The sequence below is a fragment of the Microtus oregoni genome, unplaced genomic scaffold (genome assembly GCF_018167655.1).
Source record: "Microtus oregoni isolate MIOR12 unplaced genomic scaffold, Mior012 000007F_ref0000211, whole genome shotgun sequence".
NCBI lineage: Eukaryota > Metazoa > Chordata > Mammalia > Rodentia > Cricetidae > Microtus > Microtus oregoni.
In genome coordinates this window covers 655,625-683,033 of record NW_024543066.1, presented here as the reverse complement: position 1 = coordinate 683,033, position 27,409 = coordinate 655,625, and the positions used below count along the sequence as shown (strand labels likewise).

The window sequence follows — 27,409 nt, the reverse complement described above, 5'->3', positions numbered from 1 at the left end:
AATGTCAACACGCACATTTGAAAAGATCCTATCAAACAACTCAGGCCTATTTCCAAAGATCTTCTAAACTTGTTTAAGTCTAAATTCTTTCTATAGTCATTGATTTTAATGATGGAAATTTCTCCAGTAATTTTCTTAATCAAACATTTGCTTCCACGTAGGATAGCATACAGAGATTTAAATATTAAACAACAGCTGTTTCTGTTTTTTTTTAATTGTTATTTTACTCATAAAACTGCTATTTCATGTTTTCTGACTGATTACCGTTTTACCCCATTCGAATTCTAGAAGTGGATTCTATGTGCATGCAACGTGTGTCCTTCATCCTCAACTCCATGCTGAGTTCCAGGATAGCTTACACCACATAAACCATTTAATACATTTAGCTATTACATTTTCTTATAGACTGGTATGCAATGACCACAGTACACCTATTTTAAAGGAAACACAAAGCATCTGTAGTTTGAAATACTGACTTTAACTGAAATATAATGTGAAACTATAATATAAACAGTGTCAAAGCTTTTCATGATAGTCAGGAAAAATGGCTCGGTGTACAGAGTTTGCCGGGCATATATGAGGGCCTGGTTCACTCTCCAGTGTTGGGGCAGGGGGCTGCGGGCTGGCTTCCTTCATGACTCTGTGTTTAAATGCTGACTTCTATTCTATAGCCCACAGTTAGAGCGACATGAGATTTGAACAGGCCACGTCTGTCTCTATTGGTCTCACTCTTAAAGTGACGGAGTGTCTTTTCTCCTTGACTCTCTTGACCTGAGAATTACTGCAGCAAGTCTGCAGTCTCTCACTCTGCTCCCGTTAGTCTTGTTAGAGTAGAGATTAATGGCATAGCCGTTGGCTAGGAGACACTTCATGCTTACTTTCCTCATCCCACACTGTGGCGCATTTGTTTGCTGTGTTTAGATCATCGCAAGCTGTGATGCCTCTCTCGCTGAGTCTTCCTTCTTGCAGTCTTAGCTTCTCTTTCCTGTTATAACTCATCTACACAATTTGTTAGGTGTAAAAATGATTACTATTGCAGTTGGGATTCTATTGCATTTTTTTTTATTTCTCTTTCTTGATTTTTTTTTTTTGAGACAGGGTTTCTCTGTAGCCCTGGCTGTACTGGAACTTACTTTGTACACCAGACTGACCTGAAACTCATAGAGATCTGCCTGCCTCTACCCCCTCATTGCTGGGATTAAAGGCATGCACCACGAATCTCTAGGATGTAATACAATTGCACATTTTTGAACCGTGGATAACATCTGCTAGTTCCAAAATAGGCTTTCAAAATCACAATTCAAAAAAACAGAACAAAGAAACAACAACAACAAAAACCCACTGATTCCTTCCATTCTCATTCTCAAATAGAAAATCTCTTGGTGGGCAAACAATCAATCCACCATTCCTATATTATCACAATGTACTAAAATTAGTTTCTTTAACTTACTTAAGTAAATAAACTTGCACCTTGGAACTAAGTTTGTCATTTGTGATTCTGTCAGGTTTTATTACGTCAGTAGAAGATTCTGCACACTGTTTTGAAAGTGGATCTTAAAGCCTTCTCAAAGTCAGCTTCAGGGTAACCTTCAGAGTCAGAGTGGGCTGCCAGTACATCCGGGATCCAAGAGTAGATGTAGTTAAATGTTCCATTGTTAAAGCCAACATGCTGCCCTAATAAACAACAAGACTTGAACACATTCCCATAGTCCAGGTGCTTTTGCTGTAATGCCAAGCTCAATACCTTACAGGGAGCACTTGCAAAGAAAATTCCATATGGCTGCAGAGGAAAACCATCCCAGAACGTCTTATAATTGAAGCCTGAAGAGTGAACTGTTGTACCGCACATCAGAGCCCTGTCTCCAACAAGGCTGCCTTAGTCAGACTTATTATCTTCTCTTTACTTGCAGTGTATCTATCTTTTTGGAAAATGTCTTCTGTCTTTGAATTTCAAATGGTGACTTAGGAAAACTTTACAGCTTAGCACAATTTACCTATCTTTAAGGTTTGAAAATAAATGTACACTATTAATTTATCTTCAGAGAGTCTCCTGTTCTCGTTTTCCTCTGAAAGTTTGTGTGTTGTGAGTTTTATCAAGAACGTGAAGAGCATTATTCGGAAAACGGTAAAAGCGGGCCTCCAAGTAATTTATTCCAACAGGAAAGTGTTCCTTTACAATTGCGTACATAAATGCCAACATTGTGAAAGCTTTTAATAGCCACAAAAAATGTTGTCTGATAGGTTCTGTGAGTCTATTTTATGAGCACATGATTGTATTATCACTCTGTCTTCCAGAACGTCACTGTCAAGTAAAGGCTAGAATATAAGTGAAAAGTTATGGCCATGTTCAAAGTCAAGATCACTCTGCATCATGATTCACAGGGTTAGGAGAGAGATGGGGTGTGATTTTCAGGAAGATTAGTTCATTTTTTTTTTGTTTGTGTGTGTCCCTGTAAAAGCTAGATGTTAAGCAAGAGCAGAGCTCCCCACAGCCTGTCCGTCTGAAACTCTTGAGAGCAACAGTTAGCCCAGCTCTGCTCTCTGGTACTTAAATGATAGGCTTCTGCATAGGTGATATTTTAACAATGAATTTACACCCTGTTGTGGCTGTGAAATTCCAAGTGAAGGTAACAGACAAGCAAGCAAGCAAACAAAGTGCATGAGAGACTGTGGTTTTCCAAAGATTGAAAAAAAGAATAGTTGAGCACATTTTAAACAGCTTTACATTTTGAGCAAGAGGTTGATAATGCATAGGGTTCAAACCAACTGTGCTATAGAATCAAGTTCTTTGTCAAGATCATAGGTGTGTTTCCTTTTATGTGTTTCTGGGGGAATGCATCTTCTACCTCTAGGTTCTTATCGTCAGCGAGATGGATCTGATGTGATGCCTGCAACAGGTAGCCTTGTAGTTTAAACAATCAAACAACAACAAACCCACTACAGAATCCACTCTAGTTTATTTAAGCAGAACAAATACTTTAGATATTGTTGGAAGGGCTGAAGCAAGAGATTATTTGGACAAATTCCCCAACTGTAACACAAGAAACCACACCAGGATATGCTGCTTTTCCTCCAGTCCACAAGTGAAGAATCAGAAAGGTCTTCCCCTGTCCCCAACCCTAGGTCCTCAACAGTTCATTACTTTCCATTCTTGAAAAACACAGACACCTGAAATTAGGTGTGCACCTCTTGTGTGTCTTCTCCTGGGAAGATGTAACACATGTCAACTCATCTCAGATAGGGAGCCCACAACAGATCAAAGTGCAGACACCACCAAAATTCAGTTTGGAGAACCAGTGAGTTTTATTGAAGTTATTTATAGGAATATGGGTGAGGGGGTTACTTAAAGCAGCAGAAATGACCAAAAAGCTGCTGATCACCAAATCCTACCTTAGCCTGGATGGGAGCTCCCCAAAACCTGAAATCCTGGCACACACTGCACAGCTTGTTCACAGCTCAACATGTTGGAGAGGGTTCCTTCTCAGTGATTCAACTAGTCTAAACCTCTAACGGGCAGTTCTGCTGATTTCTGCTTCTTCTAGGCAGCTGGTCTCAATTCAAAGTCTTCTTTGCAGCTTGTCTGAAAGTGTCTTTCAGCTGCTTGCATTATTTAAGGGAAGAAGAAGCCTAGTGGATCTTATTCAGTTTCAGGGACTTCCTGAAGCTCTTTTAAGTTGTTTACCTTCCTGCTTAAGAAGTGTCCCTGCAGGATGGAATTTTTTTAATCTAGGAGGAAACAGCTTGTATAGTACATTGTATACACTGCCTCTTGCAAAAAAATGATTCTTTTAAAAATATTTATTCATTTATATATGTGTGTATGCGACTGCATGTGTGCAGCTGCTTGTATGCCTGTGTGTGTCTAAGTCTATGTGTTTCTGTGTGTGTGTGTGTGTGTGTGTGTGTGTGTGTGTGCTCTTGGAGGTCAGAAGAGGAAAGTAGAGCCTACTGGAGTATGGAAGTCAGGGTGTCTGGAAGAGCAGCAGTTATTTCTTAGTCACTGATCCTTAGCCCCAGCCTTAAGTCCCTTCCTGTCTATGTAACATAATTATGCACAGGATCCTAGTTACTACTTAATTCCTGAGTGTAGTTGTCCCTTCCCTTTCTGATTCCTCACCTCTTCCCATGTTCTCAATTTAAGGAGTATGTGATAAGAAACTGGTTGGAATAAATGGTGTGTGCCCTGATAGAGGGCAGCAAAATGAACTGTAGTTTCGACCACATGGATATCCATGTAACTACTGCTTCATTCAGGATATGAAATGTTCCATGACTCTAAGGAGTTCGCAATGCTGCCAACCCTCCCCACACAATCAATTTCTTTAATATTAATTTAACAGGTTTAAAGATTTTTATTTTAGGGATGTCTGTGTAGTTCAGCAGTAGAGAGTTTGACTCCATGCACAAGGCCTTAGGCCTGACCTCCTGGAAGTACAAATTTATCAGAAATTACTTTTAATATTTTTGCCTATTATGTCCTTAAAATAAAAGTTGTCATTCCATGTTGGCTGTGGCACTCTTCTTTGTGTCCCTCTCTTCAGAGAGAGCTTGCAACAGGGCTCTGGTCCCACGTTTTGTTTTGTGTTTGTTTTGTGGTTGGGATAAGGTAGAAGTCTGGGTTTTATTTGAAAATGCTGAAAAAGGAGCAATACACCAGAGCCCTAACAGAGGTGAGACCTTACTATCACTTCCCTAGAATGGATCAGAGCTGAGCAAGCAGGTCTCTTGAAAGTCACAACTTATGGGTGACCATCAGCAAGCACCCCACAAGCCCTTCTGCTGAAACAGCAGGCCCCAAAAGCCCTTCTGTTAGTTCAGTAGATGCCCCCCAGACTTCTGCAGCCTAAAGATAGTTTTCCCTACCCTGCTGCTGAAAGGTCCCTAACCACTAGGACCTTCCACCACTCAGCCCCCTATACTAATCTTTCCTGTACCAATCAGCCCCAGATTAATCCTTCTTCTTTGGAATTCCTCTAACTCTGCTTAAAAGGAGCTTGTGACTTTCTTTGGGGGCCGCTCTTTTGCCACCCCAACATCAGAATCAATATATGCTCTTGTTATTGCATACGTGGCTGTTGGTCTTCTTTGGTGGTTTTTTTCCCGAACCCTAACAATATTTTGTGATTCACATGAATTCGCATTTGTTGAAGAGGTTTTTCTTGCTCTGCTCGATCCCTTTGAGATTTTGTAGAATGAAATTGTAGATCTGGTTCTTGAAGGTATTTCAGAAATGGCCAAAGTGTGATTTGTGGCCTGTTTTATCTGTCCAAGTATAAGAGGTGGAGATCTGTGGACTTCTCTGTGTGAAATCTATGTGTCTTCAGGATTTGGGCTAGTTCATATCTCAAGTAAATTTTAGAACATATACCATATGCACAAATTGGTTAGGTAATTAAGATTGCATGCAACCATACTCTTCCATTGAGAACATTTTCTGTCTGGACTGCAGGCACCAAGTCTTTAGTCTTGCTTGATGGATGGTATGTATCTTTGACAATCAAAGGCACTTTGCTATTTCCTCTCCTTATTCTAAAAATAAGACCAGAGCATTTTTAACACTTTATTATCATGAGGTTCAGAAATGCATGCCCTACACTGAGAGCACCACACGGCCATTGCTAATACACCCTCATACACGCTCATTATCCCTTCATCATGATAAAATGTATGACCTAGAACCCAAAGAAAAACATATAGGCATCCTCCTGAATATTAACCTTCATCAGGCAATGAAAGGAGACAGAGACAGAGACCCACATTGGAGCACCAGACTGAAATCTCAAGGTCCAAATCAGAAGCAGAAGGAGAGAGAGCACGAGCAAGGAACTCAGGACCGCGAGGGGTGCACCCACACACTGAGACAATGGGGATGTTCTATCAGGAACTCACTCAGGCCAGCTGGCCTGGGTCTGAAAAATCTTGGGATAAAACCGGACTCACTGAACACAGCGGATAATGAGGACTACTGAGAACTCAAGAACAATGGCAATGTGTTTTTGATCCTACTGCACGTACTGGCTTTGTGGGAGCCTAGGCAGTTTGGATGCTCACCTTACTAGACCTGGATGGAGGTGGGTGGTCCTTGGACTTCCCACAGGGCAGGGAACCCTGATTGCTCTTTGGGCTGACAGGGAGGGAGACTTGATGGGGGAGGGGGAGGAAAATGGGAGGCGGTGGCGGGGAGGAGGCAGAAATCTTTAATAAACAAATACATAAATAATTAAAAATTTAAAAAAAATGTATGACCTATAAAAAGAAATTGAAAATTCTACTTACCTTTGTATCATAGAAAACTCTCCCTCTATGCCCTCTCTTTCTGTCTTTTATCCCATATTGTTGCAGATTCATATTTTTTGTGGGAAGATACCTGGGAGAAATCTAAATTCAAAGCTGTTTTATTGTTGTTCTTTTATAACTCATTCTTTATCATAAGAATTAAAAATAATTAACAAAAAAGAATTTTTTTTAATTTTACTGTGTAAATATTATATATTATACTATTGCATTTTTAGTGAGTAAAATGAGAGAGTATCTTTGAGTCAAAATATTAATGTCTAGTAGATATTAATAGCCTAATACAACTGTATTTCACATTAAGTATGATTATTAATGATGACTAGAACAATCATTTGTAAATATATTGCATACATGATGGAAATTTGAATATCCAATAATTAGCAGTTGGTAATGAATTTTTAATGAAATGGTTATGGTTATCATATTGAAAAATAAATTTAAAAGTCAGTGAAAGTAGCTTTGTTTGTGTGTTTATTGCTGAAACACACAAGTGTACTGTTCAGTAACACTTCTAATCCTAAAGTTTCTTGTTAAAAATGTCCCATGTTGCACATTATTTGCCAAATCAGCATCCATTCCATTTGAAGATTTTTATCAGTCCTTGCTCTGGCATTTTTTTCCCTCAATTTTCTGCCCACTGCTTTTAATTTAACATGCTTAGTTTAATCTCTTTCTTTGGCATAAACACGTTGGGATTACAAGGCTTAGCAGGTACTTATTTGGCCCCTGTGATACCATTCATCCATTGTATTAATAATGATAGTCTTGGTTGTCAGCCCCACCACAACTGTGATCAACTGAAAACCAAGGCACTCCTGTGAGGGATTATGTTTCTCAGATCCTTTGAGATCAGAAGACCACTCCTTAAATCTGAACCACACCTTCTGGTGGCAGCCCACAGAAAAGAACATGGGACTGGAAGCTTTTGCTTTTGGATTGCTTGTTCTCTCTCTCTCTCTCTCTCTCTCTCTCTCTCTCTCTCTTTCTCTCTCTTCCTTCACTAGTGATGGAACCTACTTTTTACTGATCCTTATGCATACTAAAGAGTGTCAGCTCTCTAGGACTTCCCTGAAATCCAGCACTGAATCAGTGTCTGAGGTTTGACAATTTACTCTGCTTTTTTCTTTTTCTTTTTCTTTTTCTTTTCAATCTGCTGACACTGTCTTGATGGACATGAGAGAAATAGAGGAAGGAAAAAAATCATATTGCTGTGTCTTCTGGTCTGGAACAATAAATTCCTGAGGTTAAATCACTGGCTGCTTTGGCAGAATTTTCAAAGACTAACGTCTTTGGATACTTGGTATTCACAGGTTCTTAACTAACGGAACTCTATCCACATAGTCAGCTGGGCAACTCTACCACCTGTCTCTCATGGAGAGCATTCCTCACTATACTTGTTGACCCTCATGGGCCAGAAACAGTGCTCTTCTTTATTGTTCTCTGGCATGGCCACTGTCTGCTGCCATAAAAAATTAAAAACAACAACAACAACTACAACAACAACAACAACTCACTGGGAGCTTAAAGCATTTATGTCCTCCGAGCATCATTGGATCTCCTGCACAAATCCCTTCATCTAAATTCTGCTCTTTCATACTGTCCAGTCTGAGATGCCAGTATGTTCCTTCTGAACTCGAACCCACACAGCTCCCCTCAGATACTCCTGAGGTTCCTATCATCCAACTTGAGAAACGGACTCTGCTGGTGCCCCTCTAACGACCAAAATGCTCACTAACCTAGTGCCTGCCATAATCAGATGCTGTTTTCCTTTTTCCTGCTGCCTCTGGTGGCCAGGTTCTCACTGGCTTGGTGTCTCTCATGGCAGTGTATTTAATTTCTGTTCTGTTGCCTCTGGTAACCTGATGCTTACTTTCCTTGCTTTGCCTCTGGCATTTTCACTTTCCCGGATTGTGTTTTCCTGTTTTGAATCTTTTTATCTCATTAAGCAGTTGCTAGAATTGGCATTGCCCAGTGAGTGGTAGTCACTCTCATTCACACTCCAGAATTCTCATCAGCTACTCTTCAGACTGAAGTTTGATATCACAGATTTCCCAGCACGCTTTGAATATTCACACCCACGCGTTGAAAAGGTAGGCATGACTACATACACCGTGGCACGTGCAATATTCATTACAACATTCTATAATCCAGGAAAGACCTTGGAAGTAAATCATCTGAACTGTTTTAATTTTATAATTTTTAAAATAAGGATTATTTTGTTTGATTTCAGCAGAACCTATATTTTTTTAAAAATTTTCTCTGTATTAAATACAATTCTGAAAAAAAAATACAATTCTGATCTTTGAGTCTTTATGTACCTTGCTTCTCAGATTCTTTTATTCCCAATTTCAAACCATATATGGGCATAAGTGTAATATTTGTGAAATTACTTTCAAAATCTTGCTATCTAACTTTTACCTCAATTAGGCTAAATATTATTTTTACTAAAAATAAAGTTGTTTTTAGTAATGACAAAAACACATTTGTAGCCAATTAAGATATTAAACAAATCAATTTTCTGAATTCAATCTGACCTCAGTGGAGCATTTGTAGCAGAGGAAACAATTTGAGATTACCCTTTGAAGGGACAGCAAATAGAACAATGGATTTCAAGTAGACTGTGTTAATTTGAAAATATCTAAAAATCTTAGCAATAACAAATTTCTAGCTTGCATCAATACTTTCAAGTCAATATACTTGGGGGATTATTTAGTACATGCAGAAGAATGAGAGCCATTCAAAACTGTCACAATTTTAGAAGTTTTGTTGATAAGTGTCTACTTGAATACATGTGATATCATTTATAGCATGTGTTTGTATTCCATTTAATTTCTGTGTATTTAATCATTTTTTTTTATAAAATGACAATACGTTAAAATTAAACTCTTTTTCAAAAACACAACTGGATTAAATAAAGTTCTTTCAAAAATAATTTCAATGAACAAATTAAACAGGCAAGGAAGTCATTACTTAAGGCTATTTCTGTAATGGAAAGAAACCGCTCACGCCTTTGGAAACAACAGACAAGAGAAATTTTCTAGGCCGAAGTAATTCATAGGAAAGTGCTGGGAGGTATTTGGATGAGGTCGGTCCATGTGATTAAACCATCTGTGTCTATTCATCACTGCTTGTGGAAATAGTTTTCACCCCTTCTAAACAAACTCACAGATAGCAAAGAAATTGTCTTTCTGGTCACTCAAACTGATGGCTGTCCAGTTTGTGAGAAAGGCATTCCTGAATTATAAAACTGGAAAGAGACTGAGAGAATATTTATCTTCAAAAATCAGAGACATTGTTTTTGGTATGAAGTTTTGCAAAGAAAATCCAGAGGAGGTTAGAGCCTGCAGGCAAGACGTTTTCCTGAAGTTCAGGACATGAGCGCACATTGCACTTGCAATGTTCAGTTGACTTTTCAGCGTGAGCCAGAAGCGGTTGGAGAGAAATCCTCAGTTAGATGCAGTATTACACAATGCATTAAAATATAAATGGTAAGAAACAAGGCAAAATCAACTCAGATATGAATTCTAATATTATCTGGACATTTTCTACTCATTTGGAAATAACATACTGGAAGAGAGAAGCATCATTTCCATCCTGGTATTCTCAAATCCCTTCCCAATCAACAGTTATCACTTGAACTCTGGCCCGTTCATGGTGGCAGCTGAGTTCCTCGATGCTTGTGTTTGATTGGGTCACACCTCTGCTTGACATGACATATATATCAGTGCGGGCTTTTGCCTTCCATTCCCTTTGTTAGCACATTAAACTCTGGAATGAAATCATGGCCCTTTCCCTGTGTCATGCCACCATTTAGCTGTGTAACTGATTTCAAAAGGCTGTAATTGAAGGGCCAAAAGACAGTGAAGTGGGGGCCCTGGGTCATTACCTTTGATCTCTCTGCCTGGAAATGCTAATAGGTCTGCTGTATATAGGTTGAGTGCTGGTCTACAATCCTCATGCGCTCTTTGTCATACCGAACCCCTGTAAGGAAAAAAAATAAAGAATCTAAGAGAAGATTATCAGAGTTGAATTAAGGGGACCATGCCATTTATACACAGGAGACACGCAGGGAATGAATAGTTCTCAAAGAGGTGAGTTTGAAGCCAGTTTGTGTAATGTCTTGCACAAGAATAAATTGTCTGACTTTGCAAGCAGCAATGATAACCTGAAGACAAAACACACAGATGGCAGGTGACAGCCAGGGACCAGGACATCAGGGAGGATTGCACACAGGTCCCTCAAGCTGTGGTCAGTGATTCACCTTCTTAGTTGAGAAGAATATGAGGTAAACCATGTCAGTACATGTGTGCCCCCTCTAGGTAAATACAGGGAACACATAGAGTCTTGCATCTTTTTCTTTTATTTTAAATTATTTTTTAGAGTTGTCATGCAATGATAGGTTCCACTAAGGTATTTTTGAACATATATATCATTGTACTTTGCTGTCATGCACACTCACTGAGGTTCCCTGTCCATTTCTTGGTGGCCCATTTCTATCCTCTCAGCCCCCACCCCACTCTGCTTCAATGAATATAGATTCCAATAGTCTTTCTCTCCCCATCGTTAAACTCTCATCCTCAAGTCTCAGGATGGCTTGGTAGCTGGCAATTCTTCTTTTAATATGTACTTTCTCTCTCTCTCTCTTTCTCTCTCTTTCTCTCTCTTTCTCACATGCATACACCACACACACACACAAATTCGGAATCCACAAATGAAATAAAACATCCTTTATCTGTTGTTTAGTTTCCTTCCATTAGCAGAACTTACTTGTGAGCACATGGACATCAGAAGACAACTTTTAAGTTGTGATCAGAGGCAGATCAACAAAACTTAGGTCCTCAGGCTTTGGGGAAATCACCTTTACTGGCTTAGAGCTATGAAAATCCTTAAAACACCTCCTGCCTCTTGACTCTCATAGCTTCATGTGATGACTCATTAATGCTTAGAACCACATAGTTAGCACTTGTGTGCTGCAATGCACCGTATACATTCAAAGTACTTAAGACACGTCCTAATATGGAGCAAAATTTACTTCATTATAATACAGGAAAATATATTATATAGAATTATACTGTATATAACCATACCTTAAAATGTATATGTATATAACGGGTACACACATGTAGAAAAGGAAGATATTAACAATTTAGCATTAGTTTATTTTTCTTACTTATGCATGTTTTCTAAGATGTTTATATATTTAATATAACCATTTATGACTTGCTGTGGCATGCAACCATAAATTTTTGTGTAGTTTAATCCTAGTGTATCTCAGCCCCTGCTTTACCAGTTTCTACTCTTGCTGAAATTAACACAGAACCATTACCCGTTTCAACCTTTATTATTTATTGTTGGTGGTGGTTTGCTCATTCAAACCCGGAGCATTATTCATGCCAGGCAGCCACTCTACCCTCTATCTGCACCTCCAGACTAACTTAAGCCTCTTTAGAGTATCTTCATTTATTGTAACTGTGAACTGGAGCTGAGATTAATTGCACAGTTTTCTTGGACCCAAGTTCTGGATTTAGTTTCTCATACATTATCATCACTTTTCTTTATTCTTTCTTTCTCCACCTACTTCCTCATTTTCTTTTCTTCCCATAGTTTACCCTATCATAGAACACAGAAAACATTATTTTGTCCCAATATAATTGGAAACTATATGGAATGTACTAAAGCACATTCTAGAACAACCGTAGAGCCCACATAGCAAGGTAGAGATGAATCTCCATGGCCAATCAAGGCTCTCAGGTTGCATGCAATGGCATTCAGAATCAGACCATAGAAACGTCTTCTCTCCAAACAAAGGACCTTTCTGTAGTAAGACTATGAAGTAGAGTGGAATAAGGAAAGAGATCCTGAGGTGGTTCAGACATGGTAGACAGAAAACAGCCTGCAACCTTTTGAAAATGAAATGCAGATTGTTTTAAAGGGTTAGTGGAGACTCTCCAGCATCTTTTGAAAAGGCTGTAAATGGGGGAAACGAAGGATGAAATAAGCGTATGCATTTCTTTGAATTTTTCCTCTTAAAATTTTCTTTCAAATATGATATTCAAGTTTTATCTCCAACTTTATTTAGTTATTGCCATTTCATTACCTTTCATAGTGGCCATTAAACTTTTAACCTGTCCCTTTTTAAATGTATTAGTGTGTGCTAAGAACTTGGTGGTATTTTCTCCTAGTGGGTTGCTTTAGAATCTTCACTAAGGATGAGAGCCTTAGCATTCAATACAGTAGTGCAGGTGTGTTGTATATGACAGGTTGACAAGAGGAAGACTTGGTTTCATAGGAAACAAAATGCCTGGGGTATTAAAGAGATAAATGGCTTTCCGTAAATCTGTGAGTGTCCTTCCTGGGAGTATGACGTAAGAACCCCTCCTCAATATGGGTGACACCTTCTCACCACTGGTATAGCAGACAGAATAAACAAAGAAAAAAGGAAATTCATTCTTCTCCCTGCTTTGTGACTGTGGGTGCCATGTGGCCATAGGTGCCATGTGACTATGGGTGCCATATAATCTGCTGCTTTGTCTCCCCTGTCGGGATGAATTGTACCCTTCAAACCTTGAGCCAAATAAACCTTCTGCAAGTTGCTTTTGCCACAGAATGAGAAAATCAATAGTAAAGATGACAAGAATTTCAGGAATTCCCATAGCATAGCTACGGAAGAGGTGGTTGAACAGCCCATTCAACAACCTAGTAAATGGACTCTCACCTTTCAGAGAGCTAAGGAGATCAGGGAAGAGTTTGCTGACAGTTTGCATGGACCTAGGCTGATAATAGAAAGCTTCTAAGTCAAGCGTAAAGGAGATTTGCCAAATTCTTGTACCTAAAGTACTTTAAAAAACAAAACACATAACCAAGAAAACAGCAACTTATATTGTTAAACATAATGCTCAGATCTTAAAAGCTGTATTGAAATTTTAATCACATATTGATGATAAAAAATGTTATCACTCACTTCCCTTTCCCATACTTTGTTTGAGGTGGAAGCATTTCTAGTTCCTATCATGGTTCTTGACAGATGGGTCATTCCTTTGTGGAAAGACATGGGGGTGAGGGAAGCACCTTAGGGTGCTATGCTCTCTTTTCCTTTCTACTAGCATTGTGAATTGTACAAACATATGAAATTGTTCACAGGAAGTGAATAACATTTTTATTAAGTTGGTAAATCCTTAAGGGAAAAATAAAAGATGTCTTTATTTTCGCACAAATGCTTCCTCCCTTCCTTAGGAAAAATTCTCTCAGCCTAGTCAAATCGTTTGTGACATTAGCACTATGCCTGTGAATATTCGCTGTTGATGGGAAAGTGGAGTCCTGTTCATCACATTCAAGCTGACATTGCTATTGTGTAAACGTTCTGTGCTGTGAAAGCAAATCTAACCTTTGTTGGGATATTTCATCTCCTCTCAATCTGTCTTCACATTCCTGCTTCTACATGTTCATGTGTGGGGACATATTTCTGAGTAGGTTTTCTTGTGTTTCCGGTCAACATACCATGCTCTCGATCTGTAATGTGAGTGTAGTCTTAAGGATTGGATGGAACGAGAGCAGTAGTGTTGATATTAGAGTTCACGTTGACTTTCCCCATTGTGAAGATAGAGGAGAGGTGGTGTGAGTATGTACTGATTGAAAGGCAAAGGTCAGAGAGGTGGTAATGAACCAGTCCTCAAGAACGTTCACATTTCTCAAGCATTATCAGAAGACAGTAGGTGAAGAAAGTAATTACAATTCAATATAATATAAGATGTATTACCATCAAATGGCACAAATACCAATAATGAAATAGTATTTAACAATGTAAAAATTAGTACGCAACTTCTGTCATGTGTATTATGGTTCTTTGAGATACCGAGATCTTTCTTTAATAAAATACACTTATCCTGAGAATAACAAACGTAAAGTCTTGTGTATTTACTTTGTTCCTATTGTTTCTTTTATAAATAAGATAATTAGGGAATGTGTAGGTGATATATGAACTTCTCTCAATTGTTCATTATTTCCAACTAACCGGTAGACAGTTATAAGAATAAACCTTCAAGTAGATTTGACTAATTATATCAACATTCTAATATTTTAATGAGCATATGAAAGCAATATTTACAAAATTCTTTCATAATAATAAATTTCACCTTAATCTGAACCTATGTATCAAATTGTGAAATTAATGCTATGAAAACTATTTACCCATTTCTAGTGGAATATGCTATAAATCTAAGCCTAATAACCACCAATAACAAGCGTATCTCCAGCCCAAAGTTTCAAAGTGTTTTTAAATTTAATTTAAAAACCTACTATATAATAACACTCTATTTTTCATTAATCCATGAAATATTTACTAGATGGAGTAGAAAAATAGACGTTGGAGAAATGTGAACAGTATTTTGTATAAATCAGTAGCGTGGTGAGAGAAGCCGTGAGTGAGATGATCTCATAGAGGCCTGGCAGCAAGAAAAGAGTTAGGTATGGGGCACAAGGCAAGCAGGCTAAGTAGAGAAGGTAGCTGGTGTGATTTAAAAAATAGCAGCCTTCAAGAGACTGAAAGGACAAAATCGTGTTAGATATTTAGGAGCAGTGCAAGGATTTAGCTTCTATTTTCTGGGGCATTAGAAGCCATTAGAGAATTTTGAGCTGGCATATTTCTGAAGGATAATTTTAGCAGGTGTGTTGAAAATAGACTAAGGCAGAGTAGAGTCTGCAGCATGAAGACCATCTGGGGATTTACTGCAATAACCATGAGAGAATTGGCACAGGCCAAGCTGTTAAGACAATTTTTAAATTTATCCAGTCCTGGTTATATTTAAGATATATTCTTTTCTAATAAATGGGTAAGAGGTGTGATAGGGATTGGATAATGATAAATAATAAACTTAACACTGGTAAAATGGAGATCACTTAAACTGATGAAAGAAAAATAACAAGAAAAATGTATGGAAAGACCCTCCGCCTGGCTCCTTCTAGTCAGTGCTCGGTTTCAGTCACATGATGTCCATGAGTGGTGCTGTGGAGATCAGGGGGTGAGTTCTTGAGTAGGAAAGCAGTGTAGATGGTGATTGCATGTTAAGGTATCATGAGTCAACTGCATACATAGGACTCATAAGACAATGGGAAGGAAGGATGATAGAGATTATGCCATGGAAACTAGAAAGTTTGAGCAAGGAGATTAGAAAGGAACATAGATGAGAAAGAAGTCAGCCAGAAGGTGAGATGCTCGGGAAGTGAGAGGAGCTGTATGAGGAGGGAATGCTCAGCTGTGAAATGGTGCTCATCTTAGCTGGAGACTGAGAGTAGAACTGAGTGATTGGTGGCTCAGTATCATACAAAAGCTTGTTCCTACAGTAGTGGAATTAAAATTTCTCCGCAAGTGAAAGCTTCTCACAGTGGCTGTCATTGTGAGATGTTGTTTGTGATTCTGTTATGTTCATTTTTTTTGTTTATTTTCATAACATTTCCCTTCTGTGTTCCTTGCTGTACCAGTGCATGTCTGTATCATGTGTAATTTCCCTTGCTCCACCCTGTTAAGTGTTCCTGTGCTGACCCCACACTGACTTCAAGGATTGGCAGTTGACATTTTCTTGCTGACACACTGATACTGTAATTGGTACTTTGACTTGTCTCCAAGAGACAAAAATAAATAAATAAATAAACCTCATAATAAAATGTTTGGATTGCATTGCGCATACATTTGAAAAGCTGGAGATATGCTCTTCTCTTCAAGGTGGGTGATCTACATGGCATGTGGCTAATCCATGCCAAGCATAACATCACAATTACCCAAATTAGCACCCGCAGTAGTGTAAGATGAAGTGCAGGTGTAGAACATTGGACGCTCAAGTGGCTGAAGCATTTAATCACCATGACAACAGTAGTAATTATGGTCATATTGCAATTCTAGAAAATCTACATAGCAAAAAAAAATGGTGAAATTAACATCTATGAATTACAACAAGAATATCCATGGGGAACCTGTATGTCTCCCTGACAGCTTTGAAGGAGCCCTACATCTTTGAGCATTGGTAAATGTTTGACAGATTTAGGACCACATGCATCCCCAGCCCTTTCTTTTCTTTTAACCTAGAAACAAAGGCAATGAAAACACGACCAGGAACAAGCGAGACATTAAAACAGATGAGAATGATATAGTCACACTTGAACCTCTAAATCTCATGTACCTCTCTGACCATGAAGGTAGACTCTCTTTCTACTAATTACCTAGACTGTGATGTTTATAATTAATAGTCCCATACTCACTGAACATGGGTAATTTCTTTACCAGCTCATGATTTTAAACTTGATCATGCTTAATCATTTCCCTGAGTCTATTTACTTGGATTCGTTATGGAATATGTTGAATACGTAGGCTACACTGTCAAAGGTGGTATTAATAGACTGCTGGACTACTCTGAGTTCTTCGTTGCTTCCTACAGTTGAAGAGTTCAAAATTTTCCATTCTTTCCAGCTTATTGCAAATTCAGGTTCTCAACGGAGCATCAGAAACATGTGGTTGACTTGTTAAGTCAAGTGCCTGAGCCCCTTTCTCTGAGGTTCTAATTCAGGCATAGTGTGACATAAAAAAAAGCCACAGATAAACATTTCTAGTAAGTTTATGTATGAACCTGAGGCCTCTGTCCGGGATGACATTTCAAGGGAAAAAGGGCTAAAAGGTATGATTCCACAAATCAAGATTTATAGAGAATGAGCACCATCAACTAGAGGCCAGAGTTGTATTTACAAAGTCAGAGCTTGTCGCTCTAACAAGATCCCTAGTGAGTCATAGACACATTACAGTCCAGAAGCACCAAGTTAGAGAACTTGAAAGCTTCAGGGCAATTGAAATGTGGAGTAGACTCATGTTTATGCATAGCCTGATAAGCCACTCTTTATCATACTCTTCCAGCCTGACCAGGAGTCATGCATAGCAACGGAGTTTAGCAAACACATTGTTGGGAGAAGCATCTAACATCCATGAGGATCTCCATTGCTTATAGCATTATCCAAGACATGGGCAAGGTAGTAGAGGAGGCTGTGATGGAATGGTGTCCTGATCTCAATAGGAATTAAGAAATTTCCCTTGGAAAAGTTGACCACAGTGTCTCAGCAAGAAATAATTCATATTCAGTGAGATGGTTTTGCTGAAGCAGACCTGGCTGCCTCTGTCCCCTGAATGTTCAGCTAAGCAGCAGGTGAGGTAAAGTGGAAATCAAAATGTTCCAAACCACAGGGCCAACTAGCTTTCCACTCCCAGTCTCCTTTAGACTGCTACTTTTGTCGAGTGAAGATGGTGGGTGTAGGAGGAGGCTGTTTGTTTGTCCCAGCCACCCAGAACCAAAATAATCACACATAAACTATATTAAGTAAATCACTGCTTGACCCATTAGGCTCTAGTTTTTTATTGGCTAACTCTTACATCTTAATTTAACCCATCTTCATTAATCTGTGTATCTCCAAATGGCTGTGTCTTACTGGCAAGATTCTCACCAGTGTCTGTCTCAGGTGGAGGATCCTTGGCTTCTCCCTCTGCCTCTTCTTTCCAGCATACATCCTAGCTCTCCCCGCCTACGTTCTGCCCTATCAACAGGCCAGGAAACCTCAACCATCCTCCTCTGTCTGGCTCCCAAATTCTAAGGCTACAGGTCACACATGCTGCCATCCCCAGGTTGGTCCATGCTTTCTGGGAACTTGAACTCAGATCATTATGTTTCTACTACAGAAGAGTCTTGAGCCATCTCCTCAGCCCAAGTACCACATTCTAAGCAGTGATTCACATTTTGTCCTTCTGTGCTTTGGGTGTGGTGTTGATACCTATTCTCATAGGTAGGAGAGGGAATTCATGGTAGTTCTGGCTTGATTTTCCTTACTGAGTATAAAGTTCCAGAATTTTTCATAGTCATTTTTGGTTGATAATGAACCTTCTTTGGAGAGGTGTCTATTTATATCCTTATATCCTTTACCTATATTTTAAACAAATATTTTTCTTTTTGAGTGTTAGGAGCAGCTAAATAAACTAGCTATCACTGCTTTATTTTTGGTGATAGAAATATATTTACAGAAAAATAGACAATTACTTTCTGGTAGTGTTTTCAATAATAATGAATTATTGTTGAACGAAGATTTTAAAAGTTGTTTAAAAGACTCTGTAAATTCTCTGCTGGTATTCTATAAAGTTAAATAAGCTTCCTCTCTAAAATATAGTATATATGTAGAAAATCTTGATTAAATATGCCCACTGCTAGAACAAAGAAATAGTTGAGCAAAGTCGATTACAAAATCAAGACTATACAAAATCAGTTATAGTCTCCACACTGAAAACGAACCATCCCAATACAAAATTAAGAAAACTTCCTTATGTGTCAGAGCATAATAAAGAATAAAATAATTAGTGGATGGGTTATCTAAGAAAATGGAAGTTTGCATAGTAAAAACTATAAAGTTTTCTGAACCTACATTAGAACTTCACACTGCTTACCTGGGGTTTAAAGACCAAATGAAAAATATTTTTTTAAAATATTTAAAAGAAAGATATTCAACTTACTTTGATTTTAACCTGGTACTTTTCTTTAGTATGGAAAATTCACAAAGGCTTAGAGAGTTAACTTCACTTGTCATTAGAGAGTTCATTGAATTCAGTTTGTTTGACTTGGCCAGCAACTTCTGTGACATCTAGCTAAATTTTTGTTCTTCTTTATTATTATACTCTATTATTCTTTACTGGTCAAACTTCAGCATATTGATTTTCCCAGGGTAGATACTGTGATTTAAAAAGATGGCAGTTGACTTTTCTAATATGTGGATACTTAGAAATCAAGTAGAAAACGCACACAATTTATTTAATAAGTCCTTCAAGGACTGGTTTGTAGAAGAAACTTACCTGTGAAATAAAACCTCTCTATGTGATGTTTTTTCTAATTGTCATTTAGTGTAGTTACAAGAACCTTGTGCCTTTTGTTGAGTTTTTGAATAGATTTAGAGGTGAGGAAATGGATTTAATTTTAGAGCTACAATCACTGATAATTATTAGAAACAAAATCACATTGCTTTTTTCCTACAAATTCATCTATGATATTATATATTTAAAATACTGTATATCTTGTTATAAAGTATTTTAAGTACATATGAAATGCTTCATTAAATCTGAAACCATCAGAAAACAGAGAGTATAATGTGTCCCATTAAGCTGTTTACAATATAAACACAGTTTGACTCCAAACAGAAATTCAAAATTATAGGAAAGAATTGAAGTCATTAGAAGCTATGCTCACAGCAGATCAACTCACCAGCATTTCTATAGCCTTTTCTGATATTAAATATGCTGAAGAAGTCCACAAATTATGTATGAGTTGACTGTGTCCCATACTTGGGAGCCTGTCAAAACCTGTGGTTTGGGGGACATGAGGAATAGAAGCAGAGAAGAGGAACAAACATGCTTGGTGAGCAGCAGGAGGGCTTCGAGGGGATGGCCCCTGAAGACCTCATCTCACCTTAGTCTTTACTGCAGCCTCAAGGGAAAGAAATGGGAGGAGGGCAAACGACCAAGCGAATCTCCTCTCTCTCCTCTAGGTCTCCTGCCTTCCTGGCCCCCCTTTCCTCACTTTCCCTCTGGAACAGACTAAGTTCTACATTCTTTATCAGATTAGGAAAGATGAAAGCAAGAGAAGGCTTGTCTTGTAGCCACATTTCTAGTGCCTTTGCGAATCATCTGTTTTGATAATGTCAGTTATTTAATTTCAGATGGCATCAGTGTGATGGTCTAAAAATGATAGTCTTGCAGGGTTAGGAAGGTGTGAGCCTTTCTCACTTTTCTGTCTGCTAATTGGAAGTGCTGGTGATTATGTGGTCTTTTAGCCTTATCACCTGTTCCACCTGATCCAGTCAACAAACCCTAACCTCATTTGACCTCAGTAATATGACCTCCATTGCTTGCTAGGTTGTTAGGTTGTTAGCATTTCTTTTTGACCAGCAAAGAATACCCTTTGCCTTGTGACAGATTCTCAACAGTAATTAAAAATAAGCTGTCTCTGTTTTCTGTTTTTGTTTAGTCTTTTGCATAGATGTGGCCATTTTCCTGTGTTTTGATACACATTATCTATCTATCTATCTATCTATCTATCTATCTCTATCATCCATGTACCTTTGACCCTCTGTTTCATTACGTCTTTGTGAGTGTAGGTACATGTGTGAGTTAGTGACATTTGGAGGACAAGAGATGGCATGTGGTGTCATCTGTCACTCTATGCACATTCTCTGAGGAAGTATTTCTAGCAGAACCCAGAGAGTGTGTATGTATATATATACACACACACATTTGGTTGGGCTTGAAACCATCAAGTTACAATACTCCTCTTGTCTCCATTCCTTTGAGATAGAAGGCTAGAGCAGAGGGCATGCAAGAACCCCCCAGTTGCTGGGTAGATTCTGGGATCTGAATTGTGGTTTTCATGATTACAGAGCATTTTTAACTGCTGGTCCATCTCTTCAGCCTAAATTTCATACTTTTATCTCAGATTTAAAAATATTACATCTCTCTGTAAAAATAGCATTCATGATACTCATAATTTAATGAAAAATAATAACTCCTTTGTAAGCTTAAATCTCTATGCAATGCCCATGGCATAGATGAAAAGTATTAATGAATAGCTATGTAACTTGACTCATAATGTTCAGGTATCATAACAACCGTATTGTTGAATCTGGGAAATTATAAGAATCTGGGAAATTTACTAAACCTCACAGAGTTAGTATTATCTGGAGCCAAGATTTTTAACATAGACCTTTGTCTTTAAAACCTATACTATCTATTACTACACAATGATGGTTTCAAAACTTAGTGGCTTTAAACAATAATCTATAATTCCATTTAAACATCTATAATTCCATGGGTGCTTCACTACTCAGCCTGCTAGGACTGTGATGGAAGAGTTGTTAGCAACATAGGATTAAGAAAGCAGCCAAGCTTACTCAGATCACTGGAAACTACTTATTCTTTGTGGTTTTAGCTGTATATTCTTCAGTGACTTGATTGCAATCAGTTGCGGGCCACGTATAGTTCCTAATAGCTCCACACAGCTCCTGGCCCTATGTGTGCCCCCATGTGCCTAAGCTGGTCTATCAAAGTCATCAGGCAAAGAGAGAAACTCACTGAGGTAGTCACTCAAAGCTCATGTAGCACATGCTCTGTAAACACCTCCATGGGAACTATCTTCCCATCACTTCCTCACCAGCTTCCTGTTACAGGCAAGTGACAGGCTCTAGCCACACAAGGGCACCGTACATACAAAAAGTAGAGATATCCCAGGGTTCTGCGCGGCGCCATCCTTCCTGTCACAGCCGCCGTCTGAGAGGAGCAGCCATGGCCCTGCGCTACCCCATGGCCGTGGGCCTCAACAAGGGCCACATGGTGACGAAGAACGTAAGCCAGCCAAGGCACAGCCGGCGGCGCAGGCAAAGCACACCAAGTTCGTGCGGCACATGATCCGGGAGGTGTGCGGCTTCGCGCCCTACGAGAGTGGCGCGCCACGGAGCTGCTCAAAATGTCCAAGGACAAGCGCGTGCTCAGGTTCGTCAAGAAGCGGGTGGACACGCACAAACGCGCCAAGAGGAAGCAGGAGGAGCTGAGCAACGTGCTGGCCGCCATGAGGAAGGCGGTGGCCAAGAAGGATTGACCCCCTCCCCGTTCTCAATAAACGTTGCTGTGGAAAAAAAAAAAAAAAAAAGCAAGAGGTAGGCCTCACAGTGACTACTGAATAGATTGCTCAATTGAAGGATGCTTCAGCTTCTCTGAATGGAGCTGTCCCCTAGCAAGAGGAGGCAGCACTGCTGCTCCATGGACTCAGCTCCATGGGGTTCGTCCTCATTCTTCACTGCCATGCTGATTTCAACTGCTCAACCATCCACAATGCTCACTGGCTTCCGGAGGTGATTCTCTATTTCTAAACTTTTGTACATGGAATTTTACAAAATGCTTGGCCCACTATCTATTAAGTAACATAAAGTAAAAATAAGTATAAAAATGTATTATTCCCTAAAAATATGTACATTTTAGTGAAGTATTCCATTTTGTCATGATTTTTGCTCTTTTATGATATATAAATGATTTGAATTTCAGCAAAAGCATAATTTTGCAAAGCATTATGCTTTTATATATGAGTTTTCATTTAGCTACTTTTTAATGGGGAGGCATCATTATTCATCTTTAGAAAGAATGGCAGGCTGCTAACAGCCTCCTAATGTTTAAATCACAATTCAACTAATATTCTATTAAAACTTTTTTAATGAAGTTGCTAGAAACAGGTATACTTCCTCCGACAAGACTTTGTGTTATGCAGATATGCTATAGAACTTGTCTCTAAACCAAGAAGAAAGAAAGAAAGCCAGATGAAAGATGATTTCTGTGAGCATCCCAGAAAGATATAGGACAAAAGGTTTGTGCATAAGAGCAGTCTTGTTTTAGTCTGATGATCTTGAAATCCACTCCCTGTTTCTTTGTTTTGTTTTTCTCGTAGAATAACATGCGAGAGAAAGCAAAAGATTCTGTGAGTTTGCAGTATACCATTTTTCCAAGGGGTAAAACTGGGGAAATATTACTGGGGAAGCTGAAGGGAATCATAGTGGTTGGAGACCTTTGGGTAATTAATTGATCGTGGCATCATCTGGGAGGCTCTATGCAATGTATATATTAGAGTTTGGAATGAGCCCAGTCACTCCATTATTTCCTCTCTGCACAATATACTTTTTAAGCTTCATAAAATTAGGTTAATTAGAAACACAAAGGTCCTCCCCTCCATCCTGAGGCTTCCTCGGTATTTTTAGAGAGTGATCCATTTGCATTACAACCATTTACTTAAGGAAATACAATGACTCGCAAATGAACGGGGGATATCTGGTTGTGAGCCATACTTCTAAACATACTGTCTCTGTATTACATACATGCATGCATATTATGTGTCCCTGTCCCAAACATCTCTTGTCACCAAAGGAAGCCTCCACTTCTAGAATGAGTTCCATCTAATAGATGCTGGTCAAAGGGGTCCCATGGTAATCCCTAAACAATCCAGGCTATTGCCAAAGCTTTTGGTTTCTCTCCACAAACAGATAATAAGGCCTTGTTGCTGAAGACAAAACCTCCACAATTCATTGAGCATAAAGGAGTTGAGCTGGTACCTACCTAGAGCCTTCATCCCTACTGATTAATAGTTATCGTACTTTGTAAGCTAACATAGGAAAAATCTACAATGGTGAGCTACCTGCAAGATAGGCTGGTGCAATGGTGGCACAAAGCTTGTCGGAGTAACCAACCAATATCTTATCAGATTTCAGGACCACACCATGCAATGGAGTCAGTCCATCCCTAGCACTTCTTGGGTATCCCAGCACCTGATACTGAATAGGTGGGGGACTTAGGGGAAAACCAAACACTATTGGTCTGTTAAAGGAATGTAGAGATTAATGACTCCTAATGATATTCTGCTATACTCACCAGTGTCTTGCTCAGCCATCATTAGAAAAGCTTTCTCCTACATGATGGGAACAAATACAGAGACCCTCAGCAGGACAACATGCAGGAAGTGAAAGACCATGGAAGATTCCATCCAAAATGGGTTGTCTCCATCAAATCCCTCCTCTCAGGGCTCAGGGGACCCTGCAGAGGAGGAGGAAGAAACCATGTAACAGCTGGAGGGGATGGATGATACCAAGGAAATAAGACATTGTAAACACAGCAGGGCTCATAGAGACTGCAGCAGCATGCACTGGAGCTGCAAGGTTCTGAGTCAGATGGGTTGCAGCGATGAGAATGGAAGTGAACACATGCTCCCATAACTACCCCAGAAGCTTTCTCCAAAGGATAACTGCTGCAAATGGAAAATTAGTTTGCTTTGGTAGAGTCTCACTGGGTTTACAGAACACTCTTAAAGGCAGGTCCCATGTTAAGTAGCAGGTGGCCAACACAAAATGAACTCAATAGCACTTTTGGAAAGTATTTGTCTCACAATGCTTTGAAAGGACGTTGTTGTTGTTGTTGTTTGCTGCTGACCTTTCAGGTCTTTGGACTATGTATTATGGTGTCCAGTCTGTGTTTTTATGGAGTTCCCATGTGTGTGAACATGTATATGTCTGCATCTGCTTGTGTTTCTTGAGCTTTCTTTTTGGCCCTTTTCCTTTTGCTTGCTTGCATAGTCCTATTCGAGTTTGTTTGTTTGTTTGTTTTTTGTTGTATTTTAGTCTATTATTGTTCTTACATGCCTGTTTGTTTCCTAAGGAGAGAGAGAATGGTTTGAGTTTGGATGAGAGAGGTGATGTGAGGAGGTTCTGGAAAGAGGCGAGAAAAAACTATAATTCAGAATATATTGTATAAAATCTATTTTCAATAATAGAAAATGCTAAGTATAAAAAACAAGTTAACCCAAAAAAAAAAAAAAAACATTGTCCAACCCTGAATTGGCAATGGTAAAGACAAAAAGAAAAGAATGCCATTCTGTCCTCAAGATATTGTCTCATACATTTAATTATGTTAGCAAACACACAAGGGTGGCTGAAAAAAAAGAATAAACGGATATTTATTTTTAAGAAAAAAATAAACTAAATACATCTGTTAAAAGACAAAAGACCAGCACCTGCTTTTCAAAGCAGAAGCACACACTGCAGTGTTGGAGGCCGAAAGAGACAGCTGGCCATCCTTCTCAGTGCGTGAGAGCATCTTTCAGGCTTATTCCAACTCTTGTTGGTGTGCAGATGCAAAAACAGAAAAGTGCTTCAATGATAAACATACAGTTTAGGGTAGACATTCCTGTCTGGTTATCGTGACAATTCTGCAGAAGAAACAAAAAGAAGATAACATCTAGAATTTAGGAAGGTGTGAAGAATACGGGCATTAACAAAAGCGGTTCACTTACAAAGAAAGGCAGTTCCTTTCAGAGTTTCCTAGGCAGATTAAAAAAACATTTAAATAGGTGACTGATAGATCTGACATTTTGTTTCTCAAGCCCAGGTTCATATTTGTGGGTTATGTAAGATGTGTGTTCTGTCCTAAGGCAAGGACAGGCAATATCTGTATATTTCCATTGTCTTCTAGTGTTTAGAAGAGCTCATCTTTATATTCACATTTTTTTATATGCTGTTCATGCAATGTGATAGCTCAGATAGTGACCACTCTGAGCCATAATCCACTCTTGATTGGCAGGGAGATCATTACTGTGTGGGGAAAAACAAAATTGAGCTGCATCCCTGCTGTTCGCTTTCAATCTGTAAAGCACATGAGGTCTTTTTTCAGAGAAGAAATGTTAGAAGCACACTCTCGTTTCCATATTTATTCAAGAACTGCCTTTTAAAAAGAAGGAGACGGAGAAACCAAGCATTAAAATATAAAATCACGAGAGTCTGTCACTACAGTTGAGCGCTCCAGACCTATCTCAGAGATGAGCGGTTACCGCTGTGTGTCGACGAGGTAGCATTAAGATTTGTGCTTCCCGAATCTGCTCTGACATGTAAGAACAAGATGCACCTCTCACTGTGGGATCTTGCTGCTCCTTTACCATCTCGCCCCCTCCTCCTCTCTCATTTTCAAGTTCTTTCTTTTCATATCAGAAGTCTCACGGAGTGGAATTTGTATCCTGCTCTGCGGTTACGCTTCTTTCCTTTGTTCAGGATAAAAAAAATTCAGTGATAAATCCTGAGAGAAGTGATGGACGGGGACGGGGGAGATTCAGTGCTGCTAAAGAGAGACAAGGAGGCACTTTGCAAGGGTCTGGAATCCTCCCCACCCCCTGCCTGCATCTTCCCCAAACACTACTGACAAATAACATAATGAAGATAGATATTTGCAGCTTTGGGATGCTCGGTGCGATATTGAATGTGCTCTGCCTTGGCAGAAACGTGTGAGGCGGTAGGGTTTAAAAGCATAATCCTTGCTAAAGAAGGCTTTTGAGTAAAGCGTGGTTGTAAATAGCTGTGTTTGGTTTGCAGGTACAATTCTGGTGGACAACATGCTGATTAAGGGGACTGCTGGAGGACCAGATCCCACCATAGAGCTCTCTTTAAAGGACAACGTGGACTACTGGGTGTTGTTGGACCCTGTTAAACAGATGCTTTTCCTGAACAGTACCGGAAGAGTTCTGGACAGAGACGTCAGTGGCTTTATTTTTTTTTCTCTGTCCCTGTGCTATAGCTTTAGTATCATTTAAATGTCTACATGCACTACCTATATAATAGCAAATGTTATTCATATAATTAGATTTTATTTATTGGACATGAGAGCAACAGAAAATATAACTCCTTGCGATAAGAATGAGAAGGGAAGGAGGCATCTGTGTCTGAGGGAACCAGTTTAATACTCAAGAATTTTGTCCTAGCACTCCACAAAAGAACGGGCTACAAAGAATAAAGAAGTAGGAACTTTGACCCAGGAGGTCTATCACACAGATCCCAAATCTTTTTCCCAACAGTGTGAAAGTGAGGGTGCTATTTGGCTTTTGACTTGGGGCAAGGTTAGAAGTGAGTGTGTGCCATCTCATTTAACCAGCACAGTTAGAACTGGAAGGAGGAGGCTGGACCTATGTTCATATGAGTGCCAAAAACCCAAAGGCAAGCCAGAGCCTGGGCAACATTCTTTTTCGGCCATTATCAGACAGGGAGGCAGAAGCATTTCATAAAGAACAGCTAAACTACTAAAGTTGTTCAATCCATCAATTCTGAAAGAATAGACAAAGTATTGAAAAGATCGGTGTCCCATCTCAAGCACAAGTGTCCCCCTATTTCTTGGGAACAAAGAAAAGAGGGGAGTCCACAGGATCCTGGGGTAACTGAAGCAGTGTAGAGAAGCGTTCCCACCTCAGAGTGCAAAATTCCAAGCGCTGAGGATGCAACTAAAGCAGAGCTGTTGGTCATTGCTCTGTAGCTTCACGACCCCATATCCCAGCAGGATGCTGAGTACCTGACCCCTTCATCCGACATGGATGCCACACGCCGTCTGTAATAGCTCTCTCTACTTGCCTTTAACTAGGTTCACTGTTTCCTGTAGGATCTTTGGCTCTCGGATTCTTGGGAATTACCCCCTTGCCTGCGGCACTGCTTTTAGGGCTGCACTTATCACAGCAGAAGTCTTTCTGTCTGCAGTCTGACT

General features: G+C 39.3%; 1 protein-coding gene and 1 pseudogene across 1 annotated transcript in view; both read left to right on the top strand.

Moving 5' to 3' along the window:
* The window catches only part of Pcdh15 (protocadherin related 15), a 600,282-nt gene that overhangs the window by 233,408 nt on the left and 339,465 nt on the right, over positions 1–27,409 (top strand). The window contains exon 4 of the mRNA XM_041655402.1: positions 26,254–26,414. Coding sequence (XP_041511336.1) covers positions 26,254–26,414 — 161 coding nt within the window. The remainder of the gene's footprint in view (positions 1–26,253; positions 26,415–27,409) is intronic.
* Positions 21,644–21,956, top strand: LOC121450480 (annotated as a pseudogene).